Raw genomic sequence first — 20,120 nt, forward strand, 5'->3', positions numbered from 1 at the left:
TGATCACTACATAAGCCGGATGAACTCGCTCACTGAGCGTCACCTGAGCAAACTGGGAGAGCAGCTAAGTCAGCAGCTCCCTCAATAAAATGCACCACGCTAGCCCCATCCCAATGCAGTCGTTCACTCAGCACTCTTGACCGTTGTCCCCTCAACGAAAGGCTGGCGTCATCCATGCGGCGGTCGATCCTGGTTGTTTCCCCTGGGGGTATATGCATAGTGGGGCCAAAGTCAATGCTGTATTGATCTATTTCCCCTGCTCTACGACTAAGAATTGGTTGAAGAATCGCGTATTTATCGATAGCATATCAGGAGATTTATATTGATATCAGAGTGAGGCAATACCCGCCGCTGGATGAAAAGGCAGATCACCTGAGACAAATTGGGGTTTACTAGGATTACCCGTGGACTAGGATTGAACCCCACAGTGACATAGACAATGTGCGATTCACAAGAAAAGAGAATAACAACTCCACCAGAAATCAGCAATTCGTCTTCATCCCGAGCATCCCATTTCGACCTCTCGGAGCATTTAAATAAGGGCTCTGATTCAATGCCTCCCCAAATCCTCACAGAACAGCCATCTGGTGGAAGACCCATACCCTCTCTCCTGCCAATTATTGATCGTATCCGGGAAGAAAGGGATTTTCCCCCTCAAAGTATAATCATGAGAAAGAATAACAAATACATCATCAGATGCATCCAACTCTTTAATTTTCTCCACAGTTTCCAAGGCCATTGCATGATCCGTAGTCAAGACGGGAGAGACCTTAAAGAACGACTCACCCCGGTCCAGGGGATATGTTGCACAGGCGCTTAATCCGGGAGGCGAGCGCTGGTCTAACGGTAAGGGTCGGTATTTCGCCGGTCGAAGAACCCCGGGGTGATGACATGCGTCTGCGCCCATAAAGACAAAGGTATCTGGGGATGTGGTTACCCTGGCTAGTCCGCACATGTGTCCGATAGAATGACCGGGGGCGCTTAGGAGGTAGAAGGAGCCGTCGCCAAAATAGTCGAACGCGTCAAAGGAGCCAACTTTTAATGGGGTTTTGTCGAAGGAGATCTCGCAGAGTCGACGACCTTGAATATCTGAGTCAAGGACTCGGCCGGTGGGATTGGATGGGTACCCTGGCCAGGCGTCTCGCAGGCCCGGGCCCACGACTAAGTCGGTGGATGGTGGAAAGGTGGAGGGATCTCCGATGTGGTCGAAATGGTCGTGGGACCAGACAATGGCTTCGACTTTCGTGGACCGGATATCCGAATCTGGGATCGGGGTGGTGTCAAGGATCTCCGCTATGTTCCTGGGGTTGCAGACTGTGGTGGTGGTTCTGATGAGCTCGGCAGCTGCGGGTGCCAGGTTTTGCCAGTCCGGCCGGACACCTAGGTCGAACATGATATGGCGCTCGCCGCTTGAGATCAAAAAGCAGTACGTTGGTACTGTCACTTTGTCAAGTCCATCGAGTGCGGGTTGCCAGAAGAGACCTGGCTTAAGATCAACGGTTGTGCCTCTTAACGGAGAAGAAATAAAGATTAGATTCTCATTGATTGCAAGGGAACTTCAAACTCACGGATCAATTACCCTCACGATGGCTGTGGATGATGATGAAGGGACGACCAGTCGAGGGGGCTGCACCGCTTCATTCAAACGTATTTGAACGTGCAAGTCCCATTGCTTGAATAACCACGAATTCTCCACCTTGAGCTGGAGCGGCTCGACAGCGGTCATCTCATACCGCATGAGAAGAGCCGGGAACAGTTTCTTCATCTCAAAGATGGCGAGGTTTCTACCGAGGCATGTACGTCGACCAGCTCCGAACTACATCATGTAAGTAAGCTTCCAAAACTCAAAGCAACGAGAACAAAAACATTACTCACCGTGAGAATGCCATTTTCAAGTCTTCGACGGTCTTTCTCGCCAAGGTTCAGCCACCTTTCCGGCTTCCATTCGTCTGCGTCGTCACCGTAGGTGTCTTTATCTCGGTTTACAATGTATGGGTTCATGCCAACCACAGTACCTGCTGCAAGATAAGTTCCCAAAATCATCACGTCGCCCTCGGGAACAACGCGCTCAAAGGGCAAACAGAATGGAGGATGAAGCCTCAGGGCCTCCATAATGCATGCATCAAGATAAGGAAGCTCTCGCACCTCGTGCCAGGATGGGTATGGCAGTGAAAGGCACCCCTTCTGATGTGCGTTGGATAGCTCCTGGACTAAATTATCCATGGAAGTTCGACACTGAAGAAGATGGTACGTTACGGTAGTCATGGCGGTCGCAGTCGAATCTGATCCGGCAAGTATATTGGAGAATGTCCAGGCCTTGGGGGCCCTATGGTTGGTTAGTTGAATTTGCGGCGTTTCAGCTGGGATAAGGGAAGATAAATTTATACCATGTAGGGACCTTCGGGTCTTTGGCCTGGATTTCCAGAAATTTGGAAAGCATGTCCCTTTTCTCCCGTCCGGGCTGTGAAGGCATTTGGCGTTCAGCAACTAATCGACTCACCACCCCGAGCACAGCGAGTCCTGTAGTTTGTTTAAAGAGCGCAACGACAGGGTTCTTATTCCAAACCATGTCAAACCAGGGTATTTGTCCCATCTGGAAGAGAGAAACAATTAGCATGGAACTGGTAAGTAGGCTGGTTCAATTCACCGGAGCAACAGTCTTCATGAAGGACCAGGTGCCTCCCAATATCCCGCGGACATCCCTGCCTTGTTCTAGAAATCCGTGTCGCTCGCTGAACGACAACATCCCCATCACATCAAAGGCAAAGAATTGCAACCATTCCGCAATATCGAGCGATCGACCCGTCGCACCGAATCTCTGGTCAAGCTGTCGGAAAAGAATCTCCAATGTCTGGTCAATCAATGGCTCCGAACCCACGATGCTGGTCATGGAATAAAGCGAGGCGATTGGCTTTCGGAGCTGCTGATGGAGGGTCTCATCCTGTGTGTTGAATACCGCGGGAAGAACACCGCTTTTGCGCGAATATGGCCTCTGGGTTCGGTAAAAGTCACTCTGCCCAGGCACGCGATGTTTAGCAAAAGGACATCAACCAGCTAAGCGCACTCTCACCTTTTGATACCCTTGTCGGTTGGGGTAGATGATGGACATGGCGCTAGGATCGGAAATGGACACCATGTTGGGGCCAAATCTGACAAGCTTACCAAACCGTTCGTGCATTTGGCGATGATATTCATGAGCCCGCCCGGTTTTCACCCACCAAACTCGCTGGAGGTTGGTGAATTTGGCGATAAGTGGTCCCGGGACATGACTGAGGTGCACAAAGCTTTGAAACACCCTATATAGAGCGTACAGAGCGAGCGCGGCAGCAGCAAGCATGGGAAAATCTATGTTGTCTTGAATGGTCATTTTTGGCTGTGCTCACGGTCTCGTCCTTCCCTTTGATGACAGAGGTATTAATTCGAGGGAACGGACTTTTGGTGCCGGAGAGACCAGCGATTGATTCTCTTGAAATCTCACCTAAGGCGCACTACGCGATGAAAAATGAATGATTGGATGCGTTTGATGCAGGCGCAAGGTGCTATCTCATGTTTTTTTTCGAAGATGCGCATGCTTCAACATTCCATTGACTGAGTGCGTATCAGCGTGCGTGTCAGCCTGGGCGCTGCAGCTGGAGAAGCGTCTAGTTCACCGCAGCTTTCTTTATCCATTGGGCAAATAATGACATATGTCTAGTACATGTCGACATTACAGCACAGCTGACATATCTCTACTGTATTTAGCGTCATGTTTCTTGTGGGTGGGGGTGTCAAAATAACACCGCACGAATTATATGGCCTTAATTGTCAGAAGTCGTGTACTAGGTATCTATGTGCTATTGATTCTGGTAGATCACCGTGCCAATACCTAGGTGCTTGTGTTACCGAGCAGATATCGGTATCCACTAGAGAACATACATATGTAACCAAGATATGCGCCAGGTTGAAACATATGCATTGGTCTTTCACCATGCATGCAGCTTGTACAACCGTGCAAATGGGGATCCACTTCAGATTCCTATGGGACATCATGCAAGGAGGTCAAATCAGTAGCCAGAAGTGGTGTGGCATGTTTATTTTTGCGAAAGCGAAATACGATGCAATTCTTTAATAGCCTGCGCACAATAGTGATCGGTTATATTTTCCAACTAGCAGAAAACTCTTTTCCATCATCCTCTTTCCAGTGTCTGTTCTTACCTGCTCAAGAATGACCGTCCCTACTACCGTCCCCCAGCCTTCACTCCGCCGTGTTTCCGCCAAAGCTGGAGCGGATGAAATCATCAATATCTTGCAGGAGGACGGTGTGGTCATTATCGAAAACTTCTGCGCTCCAGGCGTAATTGACCAGCTAAACTATGACTTGGAACCATATTTGGCTCGCGACATCGACCTCATCAAAAATTTAGCAGACTTTCACGGCACGGGATCCAAACGTGTCTGTAATCTCCCCGCGAAAAGCAAGACATTCCGCGAAGATATTCTAAACGACACTTTGGTGCATGACATCTGTCGAAAGCTTTACACTGAGCAGCAACTTGTTGACTACTGGTTGAGTATGGGAGCAATGCTGCAAAATCTGCCTGGAGGAGATAAACAGGCCTTGCATCGGGATCAAATGTTGTTCCCTCTGTCAAAGGCGCTTGGGAAAGACGGACCCATGGTCATGATAAACTTCTTCCTGGCGCTGGGCGATGTCACCGCGGAGAATGGTGGGACCCGTGTCATCCCTGGCAGTCATTTGTGGGCCTACAGTGACGAGGGCGAAGATGGGATGGCTGTGCCTGTAGAGATGAAGGCCGGAGACGCGTTTCTCCTGGGTGGCAAGACGGTGCACGCCGCTGGACAGAATGTAAGCCTGGATTCTGTTCGTCGCCTCATCATCTTTGGGTTTCAGCCGGGGTACCTGACTCCTTTTGAATCGTTTATGGGGATACCGCGCAACATCGTTGAGACTATGACGCCTCTTGCTCAGAGAATGATTGGTTGGGGATCACCCAAAATTCAGGGGTTGACTTTCTGGACAATGGATTCTAAAGACATTGCCCTTTGGCGAGAGAGGGAAGGCGAAGGGCTTCAGCCCAAGCTCGATCAGTAGCACACTCTTCCAATCTATGTTAGCCTAGGTGCTCGGTGAACGATATGATTCATCATTAGCTATCTTCTCTCGGAAATGAATTTGAACTATTCTCCACAACACCTTATTTGTTGCCATATAATGTTCAAGATTCCGTAAACAGGAGTATTCACCGACCGATGCACGTATATATTCGTGGGTTGCTTGTTAGGAAATGTTGCAGACAGTTAGGCATCTGGGCAACTATCAAACGACAGCTTACTCTGGACGACAGACTTCTATTACGAGTTGATACACTCAATACTGTACAACCAAGGTAGCCCAGAGAGATTTGACAAGCGGCTATTATGACTGGAGATGTCTAGTTGACCTTTGATGATATAACTAACTTGCGCCGTGACAGACAGCATCTCATTCCAAGTATGTCAGGTGGAGTCCATCGAGTTTTCCCTCTTCCCTCCATGCTTCAATTTGTTCCACGTAACTTGCTATACCCTCTCCCCAGATTGCCAGGCGTGCTAATTTCATCATGTCTTCCGCGCTGCTTGGCTGACCAAACATCCCATGGCCGTTGAGATATCCTGGAGTACAACCAGCGATACCTCGGAGAGCCGCCGCACGCGAGACAACCTGCATGGCCCAGTCCTCTTCCGCTTCCGCAGTTGGCTCTATAATCACCTTCGACATTACAGGATACTTTTTGCTTGCGCTCTCTTTTGCCTTCGAAAGAATGTAGGCAACATGAGTCGCGCTCTGGTCCAAGCTATATGTCATGTTGGCGCATCCCCCGGCCTGAGACGTACCAGGGAAGAAGAGGTTAGGCATATCCCGAGTCATTACTCCATGCAAAGTTGCGAGACCGTTACCCCACTTGTCATCCATTTTTAAGCCGTGGCGGCCTGTAACCGAAATATTAGCCCGCGACCCAGGGCTGCTTGTGGCCGCCACAGTGAACCCCGTGCTGAATATGACAGCGTCCAGTTCATATTCGGTGCTGTCAGCCACAACCCCTTTGGGTGTAAAGTGACTGATCCCATGATCTCGAACGTCAACCAGCTTAACGTTCGGCCGGTTGAATGAGGGCAGGTATTCATCATGGAAACACGGTCGCTTACACCATCCTGGATACCAGGGAGCCAGAGCACTGGCAGGTTCGGAGGCTTGAACGATATCGTGGACACGAGCCCGTATCTTTTGCTGCCGTGCTCGATCAACCTCCTGCATCTGGCTGAGATACTCCGGATCGGAGGCCTGCTGTGCCCCTATAAGCACACTGAAAGAGGGTATCTCTGTCCACCCATCAGCTACCATATTGATCTTTGGAGGTGGTTGCTGATTACAAGTGAAGGCATTGAAGTTCTCCATCCTTCTTCGTTGCCATGCCTTGGTTTCAGACTGGATTTCCCTTTTCCACCACTCCGGGTCCGTGGGATGGTTATTACGTTTGTCCACAGATGAGGGCGTGCGCTGGAACACGAGAAGTTCCTTGCAATGGCGCGCGAGATGGGGAACTATTTGTACCGCACTGGCGCCAGTTCCAACAATGGCAACCTTCTTATCTCTTAGCCTGGTCATTTCTGGATCCTCTGGTGTCCCTCCAGTAAAAGCATAGTCCCACCGTGCGGTATGGAAAAGTTTGCCATTGTATTCCTCGGTCTTCGGAAATGCGGGCATTCTTGGACTGGAGAACACACCTTGGGCGATGATGGCGAAGTCCGCAGTGAGCTGAACAGTTGTCTTATGCTCGTCTGTTGCCCCATGAGCTTTCATTGCGGACACATTCCAAAGGCTTTTGTCTTCATCCCAATGCAGTTCTTGAACAGCTGTGCGAAACATGGTGCGCTCGACAAGGCCCCACTTGCGGGCGATGCGCTCGGCATGAGCCCTTATCTCTGCCCCAGATGCATATTTGTCGCGAGGCATGTATCCTGTCTCTTCTAAAAGCGGCATGTAGATGTAGCTTTCAGTGTCGCACATGATTCCTGGATACCGGTTCCAGTACCAGGTGCCCCCAAAACCAGCGGCCTTATCCACAAGGAGTATGTCGTTCGCACAAAAAGCACCTGCTTGAATCAGGCGCACTGCAAAAAGAAGACCACCATGCCCCGCGCCGACAATGAGAACCTTGTGGTTGGATTGTTGAATGAATCCTGCTTGCTCATTTTCGCTTTCTACCGTTGGATAGATCCAGGGGTCTCGTGCAAAAGTGTCGAACCTCTCGTTGAGGTCAATTTCAATGTCAGAGACCAGACCATGAGATTTTAGCTGGGTCTGGCGTTCCAATTCATATTTTTTTTCGATGTCAATGGAAGCTTCTGGGCCGCAAGATTTGCAGGGATGGTCCGTAGTAGTACTGCTTGGGCAGCATACTTCAAAAGATATGGTCATGGTTGTTTCTGAAGCTGGATAGGCCTACATGAGGCCACCGGATAGTAATAGGATCTGGTTTTTCTCCTCGGATTCGGGGGTTTTTTGGGTCGTGGGGGGTCAAGTTTTATGATCGAGAGACACGTAGCATTGAGAACGTCCAATCTTGCACTCCGTATTTGCATAACGTCTCTTTCATGCAGTTCATAAAAAGAGGCATGCATAAGCGCCCCAACTGACTTCTCACCGCATGTCTCTATCGATATTTTCTGCGCTCAACAGGTGAATGAGATCGACAGAAGCCCCTAGAGTAAAGTCAGATCTATCAGAACGGAAGAAATGCCGAGTACGTGTACCCGGTAAGCCGACCCGTCGATCACTATGATGCACAACGCGAGATTGTTAGGTGGTATGCATCAAAATGCTGCTAAAGTACAGTGATTAGGTACCCTTGCAGAGAGCGGCCGCAAGATCGAACCGGTCCGCATGCTACACATCATATTTGCAAAGTCAGAAGACGATTTCACATCGACCAGTTAGATGAAACTATTCTGAGCAGTGCTATCGACGCAATGAAGAAAGAGGCAACTGGCTAACCTGTCCACAGCTAGATAGAAATGCAGATTTATAGTAGCATGTCAATATTTGAACATGGTAAATTGAAATCTAAGTAGACTTACGAGGAGTGGTCATTATGGTCCTGAGGGGTTATTAGAGTCTTTCCGATGATTTTGAAAAAAATACGATCGATACTATGCAGATTACAGATTTGTAATTTTATCTGCGACGATTATTACTTGTAAAACAATATGATGCTGTTGGATTGGGAGAACTATCTTGAGATTCACATCTGCAGCAGTATAGTAGCGGTAAATACAATGTATTCAAATATTTGGTGTGCCACTTTATCTCATGCCGCTTTCACTGCTACAATAAGGCTGGCATATTCACCAACTCTGTGGGGTTTGATGTCCACAATCTTTAACCCAATCGATTTCACCAACTCTTCCCAGCGGCTCCCAGTCCTCTCCTCAGCACCGAGAGAGGCTAACATAAGCATATCCATGCTAGATGCGTAGGGGTGAACGTTTGTTTCCGGCAAGACAAACTCATCAATCACAAGGGTGGAACTAGAATCCATGGCAGCCGCGATATGCTGCAAGATCTCTTGACACTTGTCATCCGGCCAGTCATGAAGAACTCCTCGGATGTAGTAGCACCTCGCACCTGATCTTTTTGTTAACAAAGTATGGTGTGGAAGCATTCACGAAGGGACAAACCCACCTTTGATAGGCTGAGGTTGAAAGATGTCATGAACCATTCTCTCTACCCCTTCAGCGGTTGTCGGCGCGTCAATGACTCGTTGCCTGTCTTGAACTATCATCCGACCTTGTAGATCAGGATAATTAGCTCGCAGTCGAGCACCTTGGTGACCAAGCCCTCCTGCCACATCCACAAATAGGACATTATCTGGGGAAGTATTTTTGTCCATCAGAGAGAAAAGATTAGCCCAGTTGGTCAAATTGTTCCCGCAGAACTCCATATGCTTGTCAAAGAGTGCTCCCTTCTCTGGAAAGGCATCGCTGTAGGTGAATGGATCACCCTGCCAGTTATGCACCTCGTGAAAGGGGAGCTTAGGACAACCCGCTGGATCCGCATAGGAGTTTTTGCTGAGGTATTTAGGTAGCTCATAAAAGATTGGAGTGAGCACTTGGTAGCTAAATAATGCCACATTAATCAGTTCAGAGTGAATGAATACATATACATCCGTGGATATATATATGTGTTTCCACATTGGAGAGCGAGACGGAATGACCTACTACGCCTCCACAAAGTTCTCGCCTTTTGGAGAGCACAACGCGCGAGTAACATTATTAGCAGTGAATGTTTCAGAGCTAGGCTGATCAATCATTTTGATGCTTGCAATGTATCGCAGCACACGTGCTATAAGCATATTATCAGACAGGGGCTAATCGGCTCTGGGCCTTTCGTGGCCTACCTAGCAAACGGCGATCCGCCCCCGTAGCCTCGGTGAGATTGTCCAAGCTCTGCGGTAAATTGCTTGATGAAAGGAGTTTGAAAACGTTCAAGTCCAACCCCATTTTTGCTCCACATAGCTCGAGTGGCTGACATGGTTCATTAGTGAAAGGTTTTGCGGTCCATGGAGTTGGATATTGGGCAACGTACCGCAACTGCAACCCTTTCTATTGTGTCATCAGGCTTTTCTAACGAGATTGAGGTAGCGCGTAAGGTGGCGATAAGGGACTTTCGCTCATTGTCATCGACAGTGTCGGCAAAGGACGTAATCTGGCTGATGAGTTCCTCCATCACGCGTTGAGAGCTTACTTAGTGATTGAAGTAAATTGTACAACCAAACTGAATGCTTGCAGTCTTCTTTTAGTCTTTAAACAAAAGCAAAACTGAGTGAGACAATTATAGACATGGCGGCATCAATAATGCACAAGTACCCCCTTGCATATTTTGGTACCACGACAGCTTCAATAAGAATACCTATATCCACTTCCGGCAATCGCCGAAACCTAATCTTCAGCGGGCGGCACGAGCGGCATCAGACGCTCTGGCGGTCAGCAAGACTGACTCCATCGATGAGATACTGACCCACAGGCCAAGAACTCCTGCACGAAAATGGCGAGGGCTGATGTGACCCTGTCGGCCAAATAATACCACCTAGCACCAAATTCTGGCCATGCAAGTGGATTGTTCTGGCCCGTCTCTCTGGCACGAAACTGTAACGGGCCAAGGCCACGATTGACGCCCGGGGCTCTGCCCGTGCAGGCGCCGTACCCAATTCTGACGACCGTCGAAAACTGCCGCAAAGACCATGTAGCCTCACCGCTCTGAGGCATACTATACCACATCCGACCGCCCCTTTGTTGGCAGTTCTTTAAGATCTATGTAAACAGCATGCAGACACCGCCCAATTGAATCAATTCGGCTACAGCCCTTCACAGAAACCGATAGATCAGGCTCTACCCAGATGAACAACAGGTTTCCTCCCTGTATTGATACCTGACTATGCGGGAGAAATTATACAATTGTACCACGGAAGCTGCAGGTGAGACACCTCCTAGTCCTACTGATGAGGATGGGATCTACGGATAGAGCTCGAAATGACCTATGATGATTGATTCAGGAAGAAGAAGAAGAAGGAGGCTAAGCTGAGCTATGTAGGTGCACCATCTGACCACCGGAGCTCCGAGGAAGTGGCCGAGTTCCACAACACCTACGATATCATCTAGACTTCCGCAGAACCCAAACCCATTTCGGGTCGAAGGTCTCGACTCAGAACCCAATCCAGTCTGGGTCTGGGTTTTACTGGGTCGTACGGAAGACTAATATCATCTCATCCGGGAGCCCATGGGCGTAGCTTGCTTCCGGTAGTCTCTTCCTGGCCGAGTAGTATACAGTTCTCCCGCATAAATTCTTGAGGACCCGATAAAGAATCCGAAGTTCAACCCAATGACTTTAGACGGTGATAGCTTCCCAAATATAAGAAATATAAGAAATATTCTATAGAAAAAGAAATATCTTCATTACTTCAAATATAGTACCTTGGTATAACTTGAAGTAGAAGTTTTACCTAGGTACTTTACAATAATATTTTGAGAGGATTGGTAGAGGGACACCTCCTTTCAGTATAGAGACAACCCCCCTGCCTGAAAATTTGAATTTTTAGGCATTTATGCCGCCGAGGGAAGCCATAATTGATGAAAATGGAGGTTAGAAACGCAAAGTGGTAAGCGTCATGTTTTTGGGCATCATATTCTTTTGGCTGAGTCGTACGGAATATAAGGCTATAGGAGTGACTTATTTTTGTATAAAGTTTACATAGTAAAGGTAGGTACTAAAGGTGTGGCCATATTCAGTAGAGAGTTGACAGGAAGGAGGTGAGGAGGGGTTGGATCTGGGAAACATCAGTTGAAAATATCTGAAATGCAAAAAAGTAGGGCAGGGGGTGTCCCTATACTGAAAGGGGGTGTCCCTGTACCAATCCCCGATTTTAACCATATTATCAGATATTATAACAATTAAATATCTAGATATTAAATTTTTAAATAATTTATTCAGACAGTTAAAAAAGTTTCTTAAAAACTATTTACTTATTCATAATGAACCCGTGGCTTCGGTCCACCTGTAGTAAGCCCTTTGCAATTTCATACCAGGTATTGCGAGACTATTCAGCTGAGAATCTGGCCACATCAAGGCAGTATGTGGAACCTATCAGGTACCTCTAGACTGCCCTTGCGTATGCGGCGCAAGAACAAGGGCTGATCATATCTGCAGAACAGCTGCTCAACAGACATTGGTGAACGTACTGTTATCAAGAACGAATTAGCGGTAAGTTTGCTGCAGGGTTGGCGTGAGGTAAATTTTCAGCCTATATGCCATCTATCTCTTATCAACACTGACCACAGTTTCATTGGCCCCTTGCACAATGTATGCTATGCGGCTTTATCTGCAATATCACTATGTCGGCCTTGAGTCGTATGTACCAATTAGTTGCATTGCTCGAGCAAGGAGAACAACTTACATGAGGAGCAGAGAGGAGCACATCGTGGATTGACCTGACTGTGAAATTGGACGAATCCACGGTAGTTGTAAGAGCTTGTTCGGAATGCGCCACAGTTCGTCCTCTGGTGGCTTTAGCCGTCTTTGTGATCTAGTTTTCTATAAATGCGGTTCCCCTCTGTATCAGTTCAATTTCAACTATACACGCATTGGTTCAACCCAGTACTATTCATGATGAGGTTATGCACAGAGTGCCGCGAAGGAAGCCTTCGTCTTCTTTTTGGACCCCAATGCACCGAAATCGGAAACCAAATCACTCGCATCCGAGATGCCCTAGAGAACCATCCATCGGGGCTACAATTCCTTCATGATATTGTGAATGAGCTTCCCTCGCTATGGCCTGTCATTGTAGGTGCCTGCCCAGCACTGGACCGGGTGCCTGGAGAAAGGGGACTGACTGCACTGGCCCAACTTGTCAACAACGAATCATCAGCCAGTCCCGTGGGAGACCAGTTGAACATAGTTCTAACTCCTCTCACTGTCATGGCACACATAGCTGAGTTTTGGCAGCTCCAGAATGTTGCAGCACATCCGGCACTCCCATCAGGATCTTCCATAACATCTCCCGCTGCCCTTCCGAGAATAATTGATGTACAAGGATTCTGTGTAGGTTTCCTCGCAGCCAGCGTTGTCGCGTCTTCGGAAGACGCGCGTGAGTTCCAATCTACGGCATCCAATGCAATAAGGCTCGCTGTCTGTATTGGAGCGTTGATCGATTTGGATGAGACGGTGTCTGGTGAGGCTACATCGATTGCAGTACGATGGGAGTCCCAAGAGAGCTATGAGCACCTTCAACAGATCTTGACACAGGAACCGAATGTGAGTAAGCCCCGAGATAAAGGAGACAAAAAAAAAAGAATGCTGAAAACCACCAAAGGTGTATATCTCCTGCGAGACAGATGTGAACAGCGTCACCATCACGCTTCCCGATCCAGCCGCGAAATGGATGAAGCAGCAGCTCAACGGTTTCGGGCTGCGGTCAAAGCAGCTTTCCCTGCGGGGTCGATTTCATCATCCTGAAGCGCATGACCAAGTCGTCCGGCACATAATGCAACTGTGCAGTAGGGACTGTCGCTTTGAGCTCCCTAACAGCGATACCTTGCCGTTTCCCCTTCGGTCCAACAAAGACGGCGAGGTGATTGAGCCGGGGACGATGTTGCACACCGTTGCCTTAAAGACGATTCTCTGCGAAAGGGCGAACTGGTGGAAAACGATCTCATCACTGCTCACTGATTGGGAATTGGGCGTTGACGAGTCCCGTCTCATGTCCATCAGCACCACAGAATTCGTTCCACGGTCCGCCCGAGGCCATCTGGTGTCCCAGGGCAGCTTTCCCACGGCATGTCGGAAACATGGTCCCGTCAACGGACACACACCAAGTGCTCCCACCACTTCATTCCTGAAAGAAGAGGATAACGTCGACACCCGCCCACAGAATGCCCAGGTGGCGCCAATTGCCATCACGGGGATGGCTTGTCGATATTCTGGCGCGGACTGTGTGGAGGAGCTGTGGGACCTGCTAGAGCAGGGCCAATGCAACGTGCAAAGGGTCCCCGAGAATCGGTTCCGGATGTCAGAGCTGCAGCGAGAGCCCAGCGGTCCTTTCTGGGGCCACTTTCTGGAGCATCCAGATGTTTTTGATCATCGCTTTTTTGGCATCTCGGCGCGGGAGGCTGAGTCCATGGACCCGCAGCAGCGCGTATTGCTGCAGGTAGCGTACGAAGCCATGGAGTCGGCCGGCTATTGCGGATGGCAGAAGACCAAGCTCACGCAGGATATCGGTTGCTACGTGGGGGTGGGGTCTGAAGACTATACAGAGAATGTAGCGTCCCGTCATGCAAATGCCTTCTCCGCCACGGGAAGCTTGCAGTCGTTTATCAGCGGGCGCACTAGCCATTTCTTCGGTTGGTCGGGGCCTTCAATCACAATAGATACAGCATGTTCGTCCGCGGCGGTGGCGATACATCTAGCATGCAAGGTAAATAAGACGTCCATTCTGCTCCAAGAGGACTGACTGACCAAAACGATAGGCCCTGCAGACGAAAGAGTGCTCAATCGCGGTGGCCGGCGGCGTGAATGTCCTTACAAACCCCACAGTGTACCAGAACCTGGCCGCCGCATCATTTTTGTCTCCGACAGGAGCGTGCAAGCCATTTGACGCTGCTGCTGATGGATACTGCCGTGGAGAGGGGGCTGGGCTCGTTGTGCTGCGGCCTCTGCAAGATGCCATCGACCACGGTGACCCCATACTCGCTGTGATCGCTGGTTCGGCCGTCAACCAAGGCTCCAACAATTCACCCATCATGGTACCCGACGCGCAGTCCCAACAAACACTTTACGACAAGGCCTTGTCTCTCGCGGGGGTGACTCCTGAGCAGGTCACGTACGTGGAAGCACACGGAACCGGTATGTAATCCCTCTGGCTTTTCCTTTCCAGCATTTGTCGTTGACGGTAGATTAACCATGGTACAGGCACACAGGTCGGCGATCCAATCGAGTTGGACAGTCTCCGCAGGGCGTTTGGTGACCGTCACCGGCGGCAGGACCTGTTTGTGGGATCCATTAAAGGCAATATCGGACATACCGAGACCTCCTCCGGGGCTGCCGGCCTGTTGAAGACGATCCTGATGCTGCAACATCGGCGCATCCCGCAACAAGCGAATTTCAGCATCCTGAATCCCAAGGTGACTCCGCTTGACCACGACCGACTGATAATCCCGGTAGAGTCGACTAAATGGGAAGCGGAAGCACGACTCGCCCTGGTTAGCAATTACGGAGCCTCGGGGAGTAACGCTGCACTCGTGGTGAGAGAACAAATTACCAAGCAAGGTCATGCAACCCCTCGATATTTGCTGGATGTTCCGATCTTGATTTCCGCGCAATCGCAAGATTCCACCAGGGCGTACTGCGGTGCCCTCCGCTCGGCGCTCTTGAGCAATTCCATCACAGTCCAGGACCTCGCGTATAACCTCGCAATCAAGCAGAACAGAGGCTTCTCATTCATTTCTGCTTTTCCAATTTCCTCGCATGCAGAGTCGTTAGGCGCCCGCTTGGAGGCAATTGTCACAGGCGAATCTGCAGATATTTTGCAGAAGCGACCAGCCAGCGAACCGCCGATTATTCTGTGCTTCGGCGGTCAAGGTGGTCAGAGGCCATGTATTTCAAAAACCTTGTTCGACAACTGTGTTCTGCTACAGAAACACCTTTTGGAATGTGAGAAAGTGGGCGAGATGCTGGGCCTTCCCAGTCTCTTTCCTATGATCTTTGCATCAGACCCAATCGCGGACATTATTCACCTACACTTCTTGCTCTTTGCCACCCAATACGCCTGTGCAAGGGCATGGTTAGACTCTGGACTTTGCGTCAACCGCATCGTGGGCCACAGTTTCGGTCAGCTCACTGCTCTGTCTGTGGCTGGCACCCTGAGCCTTCGCGACGGCATTTTCTTGATCACTGAACGTGCTCGTCTGATTCAGGCCCGATGGGGTGCAGATTCCGGCGCGATGCTTGCCTTCGAGGGCCCGAAAACGGTCCTTGACGAGCTACTCACGCAGACTGGCCACTGTGTTGGCATTGCCTGTTATAATGGGCCGCAGCAGGTGATCCTAACTGGCACGGAGGAATCTATACGGACGTTCGAGAACTCAGTCGAGGGAAATACCTCAGATAACAACATCAGACTGAGACGATTAGACATCACGCACGCGTTCCACTCCAGGCTCATGGACAGCATCATGCCGGACCTGATGGAGGTCGCACAGTCACTGACTTACCTGAAACCGGCGATTCCCATTGAAGACTGTTCCATGAATGGTGACTGGTCGATAGTCACACCGGCAAAAATCGTCGAGCATACTCGCAGGACCGTGTACTTCCAGCACGCTGTCGAGCGAATAGCTCAAAATTTACGAGGTCCAGCTGTCTGGCTGGAAGCTGGATCTGCCTCGCCCATCATCCCCATGGTGCGCCGAGCGCTAGAAAATCCCTCTGAGTTGCACACATACTGCAAAGTTGACCTCAGAGGGCCTGACGCCGCGAGAAATTTGGCAACTGTTACCAGCGATCTCTGGGCGCAGGGCATCCACGTTCAGTTCTGGCCATTCCACCGATTGCAGGCCGACGCCTTTAGCTGGTTGAATCTTCCTCCGTACCAGTTCGCCAAGACAACTCACTGGATAGACTTTGAACCCGCCGCGTTCTCCTCGGCCCCATCGAAGGTGTCAAACGCTGCAAGCCAGCAGCGAACTGGTCTGTTGCACCAGTTGAGCGACGGACCAGATGAGTATTTGTTCGCCGTCAACACTCAAGACCCGTTGTACAGGTCTTGCACTCAGGGACACGCTGTCCTAGACCAGCCGCTGTGTCCTGCATCAATGTATATGGAGATAGTGCTGCGGGCGACGGCTTGCCTTTCCTCCTTGCATGCAACATCGACCCCAGCACTGTCTCATATCGACGATCTCACCATCTCCTCCCCACTGGTGCTGGACCCGCTGGGGGACGTGCATGTGCGACTGTCTCCTGAAGGACCAAGTTGCTCCCAGGTGTGGTCCTTTTCTATTTTCAGCAACAGCGAGCAGGCTCGTGATACGGTGACTCACGCCAAAGGAACCGTCTCCCTTTTGCAGGACCACTCCAGCTCTATGGCCTCTTTCCATTCCATAGGGCGGTTGGTAAATCAGTCTAGGGCCAGAGCAATCATGGAGGAACCGACGTCAAGTGGGCTGAAGGGATCAGCGGTCTACTCAGCGCTCCGCCAGGTGACGAACTACGCGGATTACTTTCGCGGCGTCAGGGAGGTGTTTGCAAATGGCTGCGAGGCTACAGGCATTGTCACCATGGCACCCCTTACCACTGAGAATACCAGCAACCCCATCCTTCTAGACAACTTTCTGCAGGTTGCGGGTATTCACGTTAACTGTCTTTCTGATCGCCAGGAGGACACAGTCTTTGTGTGCAATGCTATTGGGAAAACCTTCATAGGCGAATTGCTATTTAGGACGGCTAGCGAAGCTCTTTTGCCGTCGTGGACTGTTTTTACCAATTACGCACAACAATCCAAGAACCAGATTACGTGTGACATATACGTTAAGGACAGTGTGACAAATGGTATACTAGTCGCGATGATGGGCGTTTTCTTCACGCCCGTTCCGATCCGGACTCTCGCCCGCACGCTGGCTAAGCTGAACAATAACAGCCTCAAAGATGCAAAGCCGGTCGCCATCTGCAGCGTTCCGCCTCAGACCCAGTCACCAGATGATATGCCGGCCCACGAACGAGCTACCGCCGAGATCAATGTGGACCGTGATCTTGCAGCTTTGCAGGAAATGTTTTCTGATATATGTGGAGTTGATACCGACGAGCTATCTCCTGACACGTCATTGATTGACATTGGAGTGGATTCTCTTTTGAGCACCGAAGTGCTATCAGAAATGAAGAAGCGGTTCCAGATCGATATCACGTATTCAACCTTTGTGGAATTACCAGATATTCAGAGCCTTGCTCAGCATATATTTCCAGGGCGTTCCAAGGCAGCTCTCTCGCGGCCCGTCGGTGATGAAATTGTACCCAATGGACCTGCCATGTCGCATGCTGGACCTGATGTCACTATGGATGCTAGTGACGAACCGTCGCTAGCCATAGTGGCCCATCAGTGTTATGAAGCAACACGCACAGCAGTATCCCACACCGATGATGCGCACTGGACCAATTTCTTTCACTCTGTCTATCCTCAGCAAATGAGGCTTATTACGGCGTACGTTGTGGAGGCATTCCGGCTCTTGGATTGCCCGCTAGAATCTTACCAGGAAGGTGAGGTTGTCCCAACTATCTCTGTTCTACCGCGCCACGAAGCCCTAAGGAATCACCTATACGTGATTCTGGAATCCGTCAACCTGCTCTGCCGCACGCCAGAAGGAAAACTTGTGCGGACAGCGACGCCCCTTTCCCCGCTCTCGTCACACGGCTTGCACACCCAGATACGAAGCGAGCACCCTGCATACAAATTGGAGCACGATCTTCTCCAGATTACAGGTCCGCAGCTGGCAAACTGTCTGTCCGGTCGAGCAGACGGAGTATCACTGATCTTCCGTGATGCCCAGACCCGGTGTTTGCTTGAGGATGTCTATACGCACTCTCCAGTGTTCAAGTCGGGCAATCTCTATCTCGCGCGGTATCTGATGGATGTCATCCAACGTTTCGGGAACAATCGACCGATCAAGATCCTCGAAATTGGTGCCGGCACTGGAGGCACTACCAAGTTTCTCCTCGACCAGCTCTTGAACTTACCTGGAGCGACTACCCGTGTTGATTATACTTTCACGGACATCTCATTATCACTCATAGCAGCGGCGCGAAAGAAATTCGCCAATTACAACTTTGTGCAGTTCAACACCCTGGATATTGAGCAGGAGCCCCCTACAAGGTTACACGGCCAGTACGACATCGTGCTGTCGACGAACTGCATCCATGCAACACGGAGCATTGCCCAGAGCTGCTCGCATATACGCACTCTTTTGCAGCCCAACGGAATCCTTTGTCTTGTCGAGCTGACACGCGACATATTCTGGCTAGATCTTGTGTTCGGCCTCCTTGAGGGCTGGTGGCGGTTTGATGATGGCCGCCAGCATGCTCTGGCGAGCGAACAGCTCTGGCATCAGACACTCCACCAGGCTGGCTTTGACTGGGTGGGCTGGACTGACAATGAGACCGTGGAATCGAATGCGCTGCGTGTTATCGTCAGCTCACCATCAGGAGTGTCTGGATTGACTCAAGGAATTTCTACCAAGCCAGTGAAGATGGAAACCGTGGTCTGGGCACGCAGAAGCGATCTCGAGTTGAAGGTGGATATATATTATCCTAATGAAGTTGACACTTTGCGGACGCCCCGCCCAATTGGTACGAGTCTTCCACATATCCTATCTTACAAGTACCCATAGCTAATGCTCTATTCAGCTCTGATGATCCATGGTGGCGGTCATGTAACACTCTCACGCCACGACATTCGCCCGTCGCAGACTCAAATCTTGCTCCGCGCCGGGTTCCTACCTATTAGCATTGACTACCGACTATGCCCGGAGGTCTCTCTAGTAGACGGGCCTATGGCAGACGTCTGCCATGCTCTTAACTGGATTCGCAACACCCTGCCAAGTTTGCCCCTCCTTCGTCCAGATATCCGACCGGATGGAAACCGCGTTGTGGTTGTCGGGTGGTCCACCGGTGGCCATCTCGCTATGACCTTACCATGGACGGCCCCTGCTGCAGGGATCGCTGCTCCGGATGCCATTCTTGCCTTCTATTGCCCCACCAACTATGAGGATCCGTTCTGGTCGCGCCCCAATTTCCCCTTCGGAAAAACGGTCGCACCAAACGACATGGAGTACGATGTGTGGGAAGGTGTGCGTGATACCCCGATCGTGGGCTATAACATACCGCCACAGGAACGGCCGCTGGGAGGATGGATGTCAACGAGGGATCCGCGCAGTCGCATTGCATTGCACATGAATTGGAAAGGGCAGACACTGGATATGCTCCTCAAGGGGTGGAGACACAAGGACAAGGCAGATGACATCCCCCGTCCGACTGAAGAGGAGATTCAGGCAGTTAGTCCGCATTACCAAATCCGCACCGGTCGGTACGGCACGCCGACATTCCTCATCCATGGAACAATGGATGATCTAGTTCCTTTTGAGCAGACAGAGTCAACCTATGATGTCTTGGTGCAAAACGGTGTTGAAGCGGAGATCCGGGTGGTAAGGGAGGCCTTGCACCTGTTTGATCTATATCCAAGTTTCCATGCTTCCAAGGAAGCCAGGGACGCTGTAGCTGATGGATATGAATTTCTTAAAAGGCACGTCCGCCTCTAGGAACTGCCTTTGTTTTGTTTCTCAACGATAATGTTACCTCGCTTGTTGCTGACAGAGAATGACTAATTAATTCGGGTCTTACGTTGTCAAGTTTGTTAGAATTCCTTTATTCAATACTACATAGCATGTCTAAAAGACAGGCAGATGAGCCTTGAAGACGGCCAAGATAGCCAAAATATAAAACTAGGCCGAGTCAACCTTGGAAGATCACACTCACTACTAGGAAG

General features: G+C 50.2%; 5 protein-coding genes across 5 annotated transcripts; 2 read left to right on the plus strand and 3 right to left on the minus strand.

Annotated features, from left to right (window-relative positions):
• Positions 1–816: 816 nt before the first annotated feature.
• On the minus strand, positions 817–3,367 carry PENARI_c010G03298 (uncharacterized protein; the record flags this gene model as incomplete). Its single annotated transcript, XM_022632187.1, has 7 exons — positions 817–840; positions 938–1,508; positions 1,569–1,816; positions 1,876–2,326; positions 2,388–2,593; positions 2,648–3,013; positions 3,071–3,367. The coding sequence occupies 7 exons, from the start codon at positions 3,365–3,367 to the stop codon at positions 817–819; spliced, it is 2,163 nt and encodes a 720-aa protein (XP_022488050.1).
• Positions 3,368–4,204: 837 nt separating this feature from the next.
• Positions 4,205–5,092, plus strand: PENARI_c010G02147 (phytanoyl-CoA dioxygenase family protein; the record flags this gene model as incomplete). Its single annotated transcript, XM_022632152.1, has 1 exon — positions 4,205–5,092. The coding sequence occupies one exon, from the start codon at positions 4,205–4,207 to the stop codon at positions 5,090–5,092; it is 888 nt and encodes a 295-aa protein (XP_022487980.1).
• A 390-nt stretch (positions 5,093–5,482) lies between these two features.
• PENARI_c010G08037 (flavin-containing monooxygenase) lies at positions 5,483–7,459 on the minus strand (the record flags this gene model as incomplete). Its single annotated transcript, XM_022632319.1, has 1 exon — positions 5,483–7,459. The coding sequence occupies one exon, from the start codon at positions 7,457–7,459 to the stop codon at positions 5,483–5,485; it is 1,977 nt and encodes a 658-aa protein (XP_022487695.1).
• Positions 7,460–8,348: 889 nt separating this feature from the next.
• On the minus strand, positions 8,349–9,766 carry PENARI_c010G02251 (uncharacterized protein; the record flags this gene model as incomplete). The annotated part of the gene is made up of 5 exons (XM_022632156.1): positions 8,349–8,665; positions 8,723–9,156; positions 9,259–9,382; positions 9,438–9,564; positions 9,626–9,766. 5 exons carry the CDS (start codon positions 9,764–9,766, stop codon positions 8,349–8,351), a joined length of 1,143 nt encoding a protein of 380 aa, XP_022487963.1.
• A 2,436-nt stretch (positions 9,767–12,202) lies between these two features.
• On the plus strand, positions 12,203–19,955 carry PENARI_c010G07355 (uncharacterized protein; the record flags this gene model as incomplete). Its single annotated transcript, XM_022632294.1, has 6 exons — positions 12,203–12,847; positions 12,906–14,006; positions 14,059–14,434; positions 14,501–18,925; positions 18,983–19,779; positions 19,878–19,955. 6 exons carry the CDS (start codon positions 12,203–12,205, stop codon positions 19,953–19,955), a joined length of 7,422 nt encoding a protein of 2,473 aa, XP_022487882.1.
• Between the last annotated feature and the right edge of the window lie 165 nt (positions 19,956–20,120).

The sequence above is a fragment of the Penicillium arizonense genome (assembly GCF_001773325.1).
Source record: "Penicillium arizonense strain CBS 141311 chromosome Unknown PENARI_contig010, whole genome shotgun sequence".
In the NCBI taxonomy this organism is placed as follows: Eukaryota; Fungi; Ascomycota; class Eurotiomycetes; order Eurotiales; family Aspergillaceae; genus Penicillium; species Penicillium arizonense.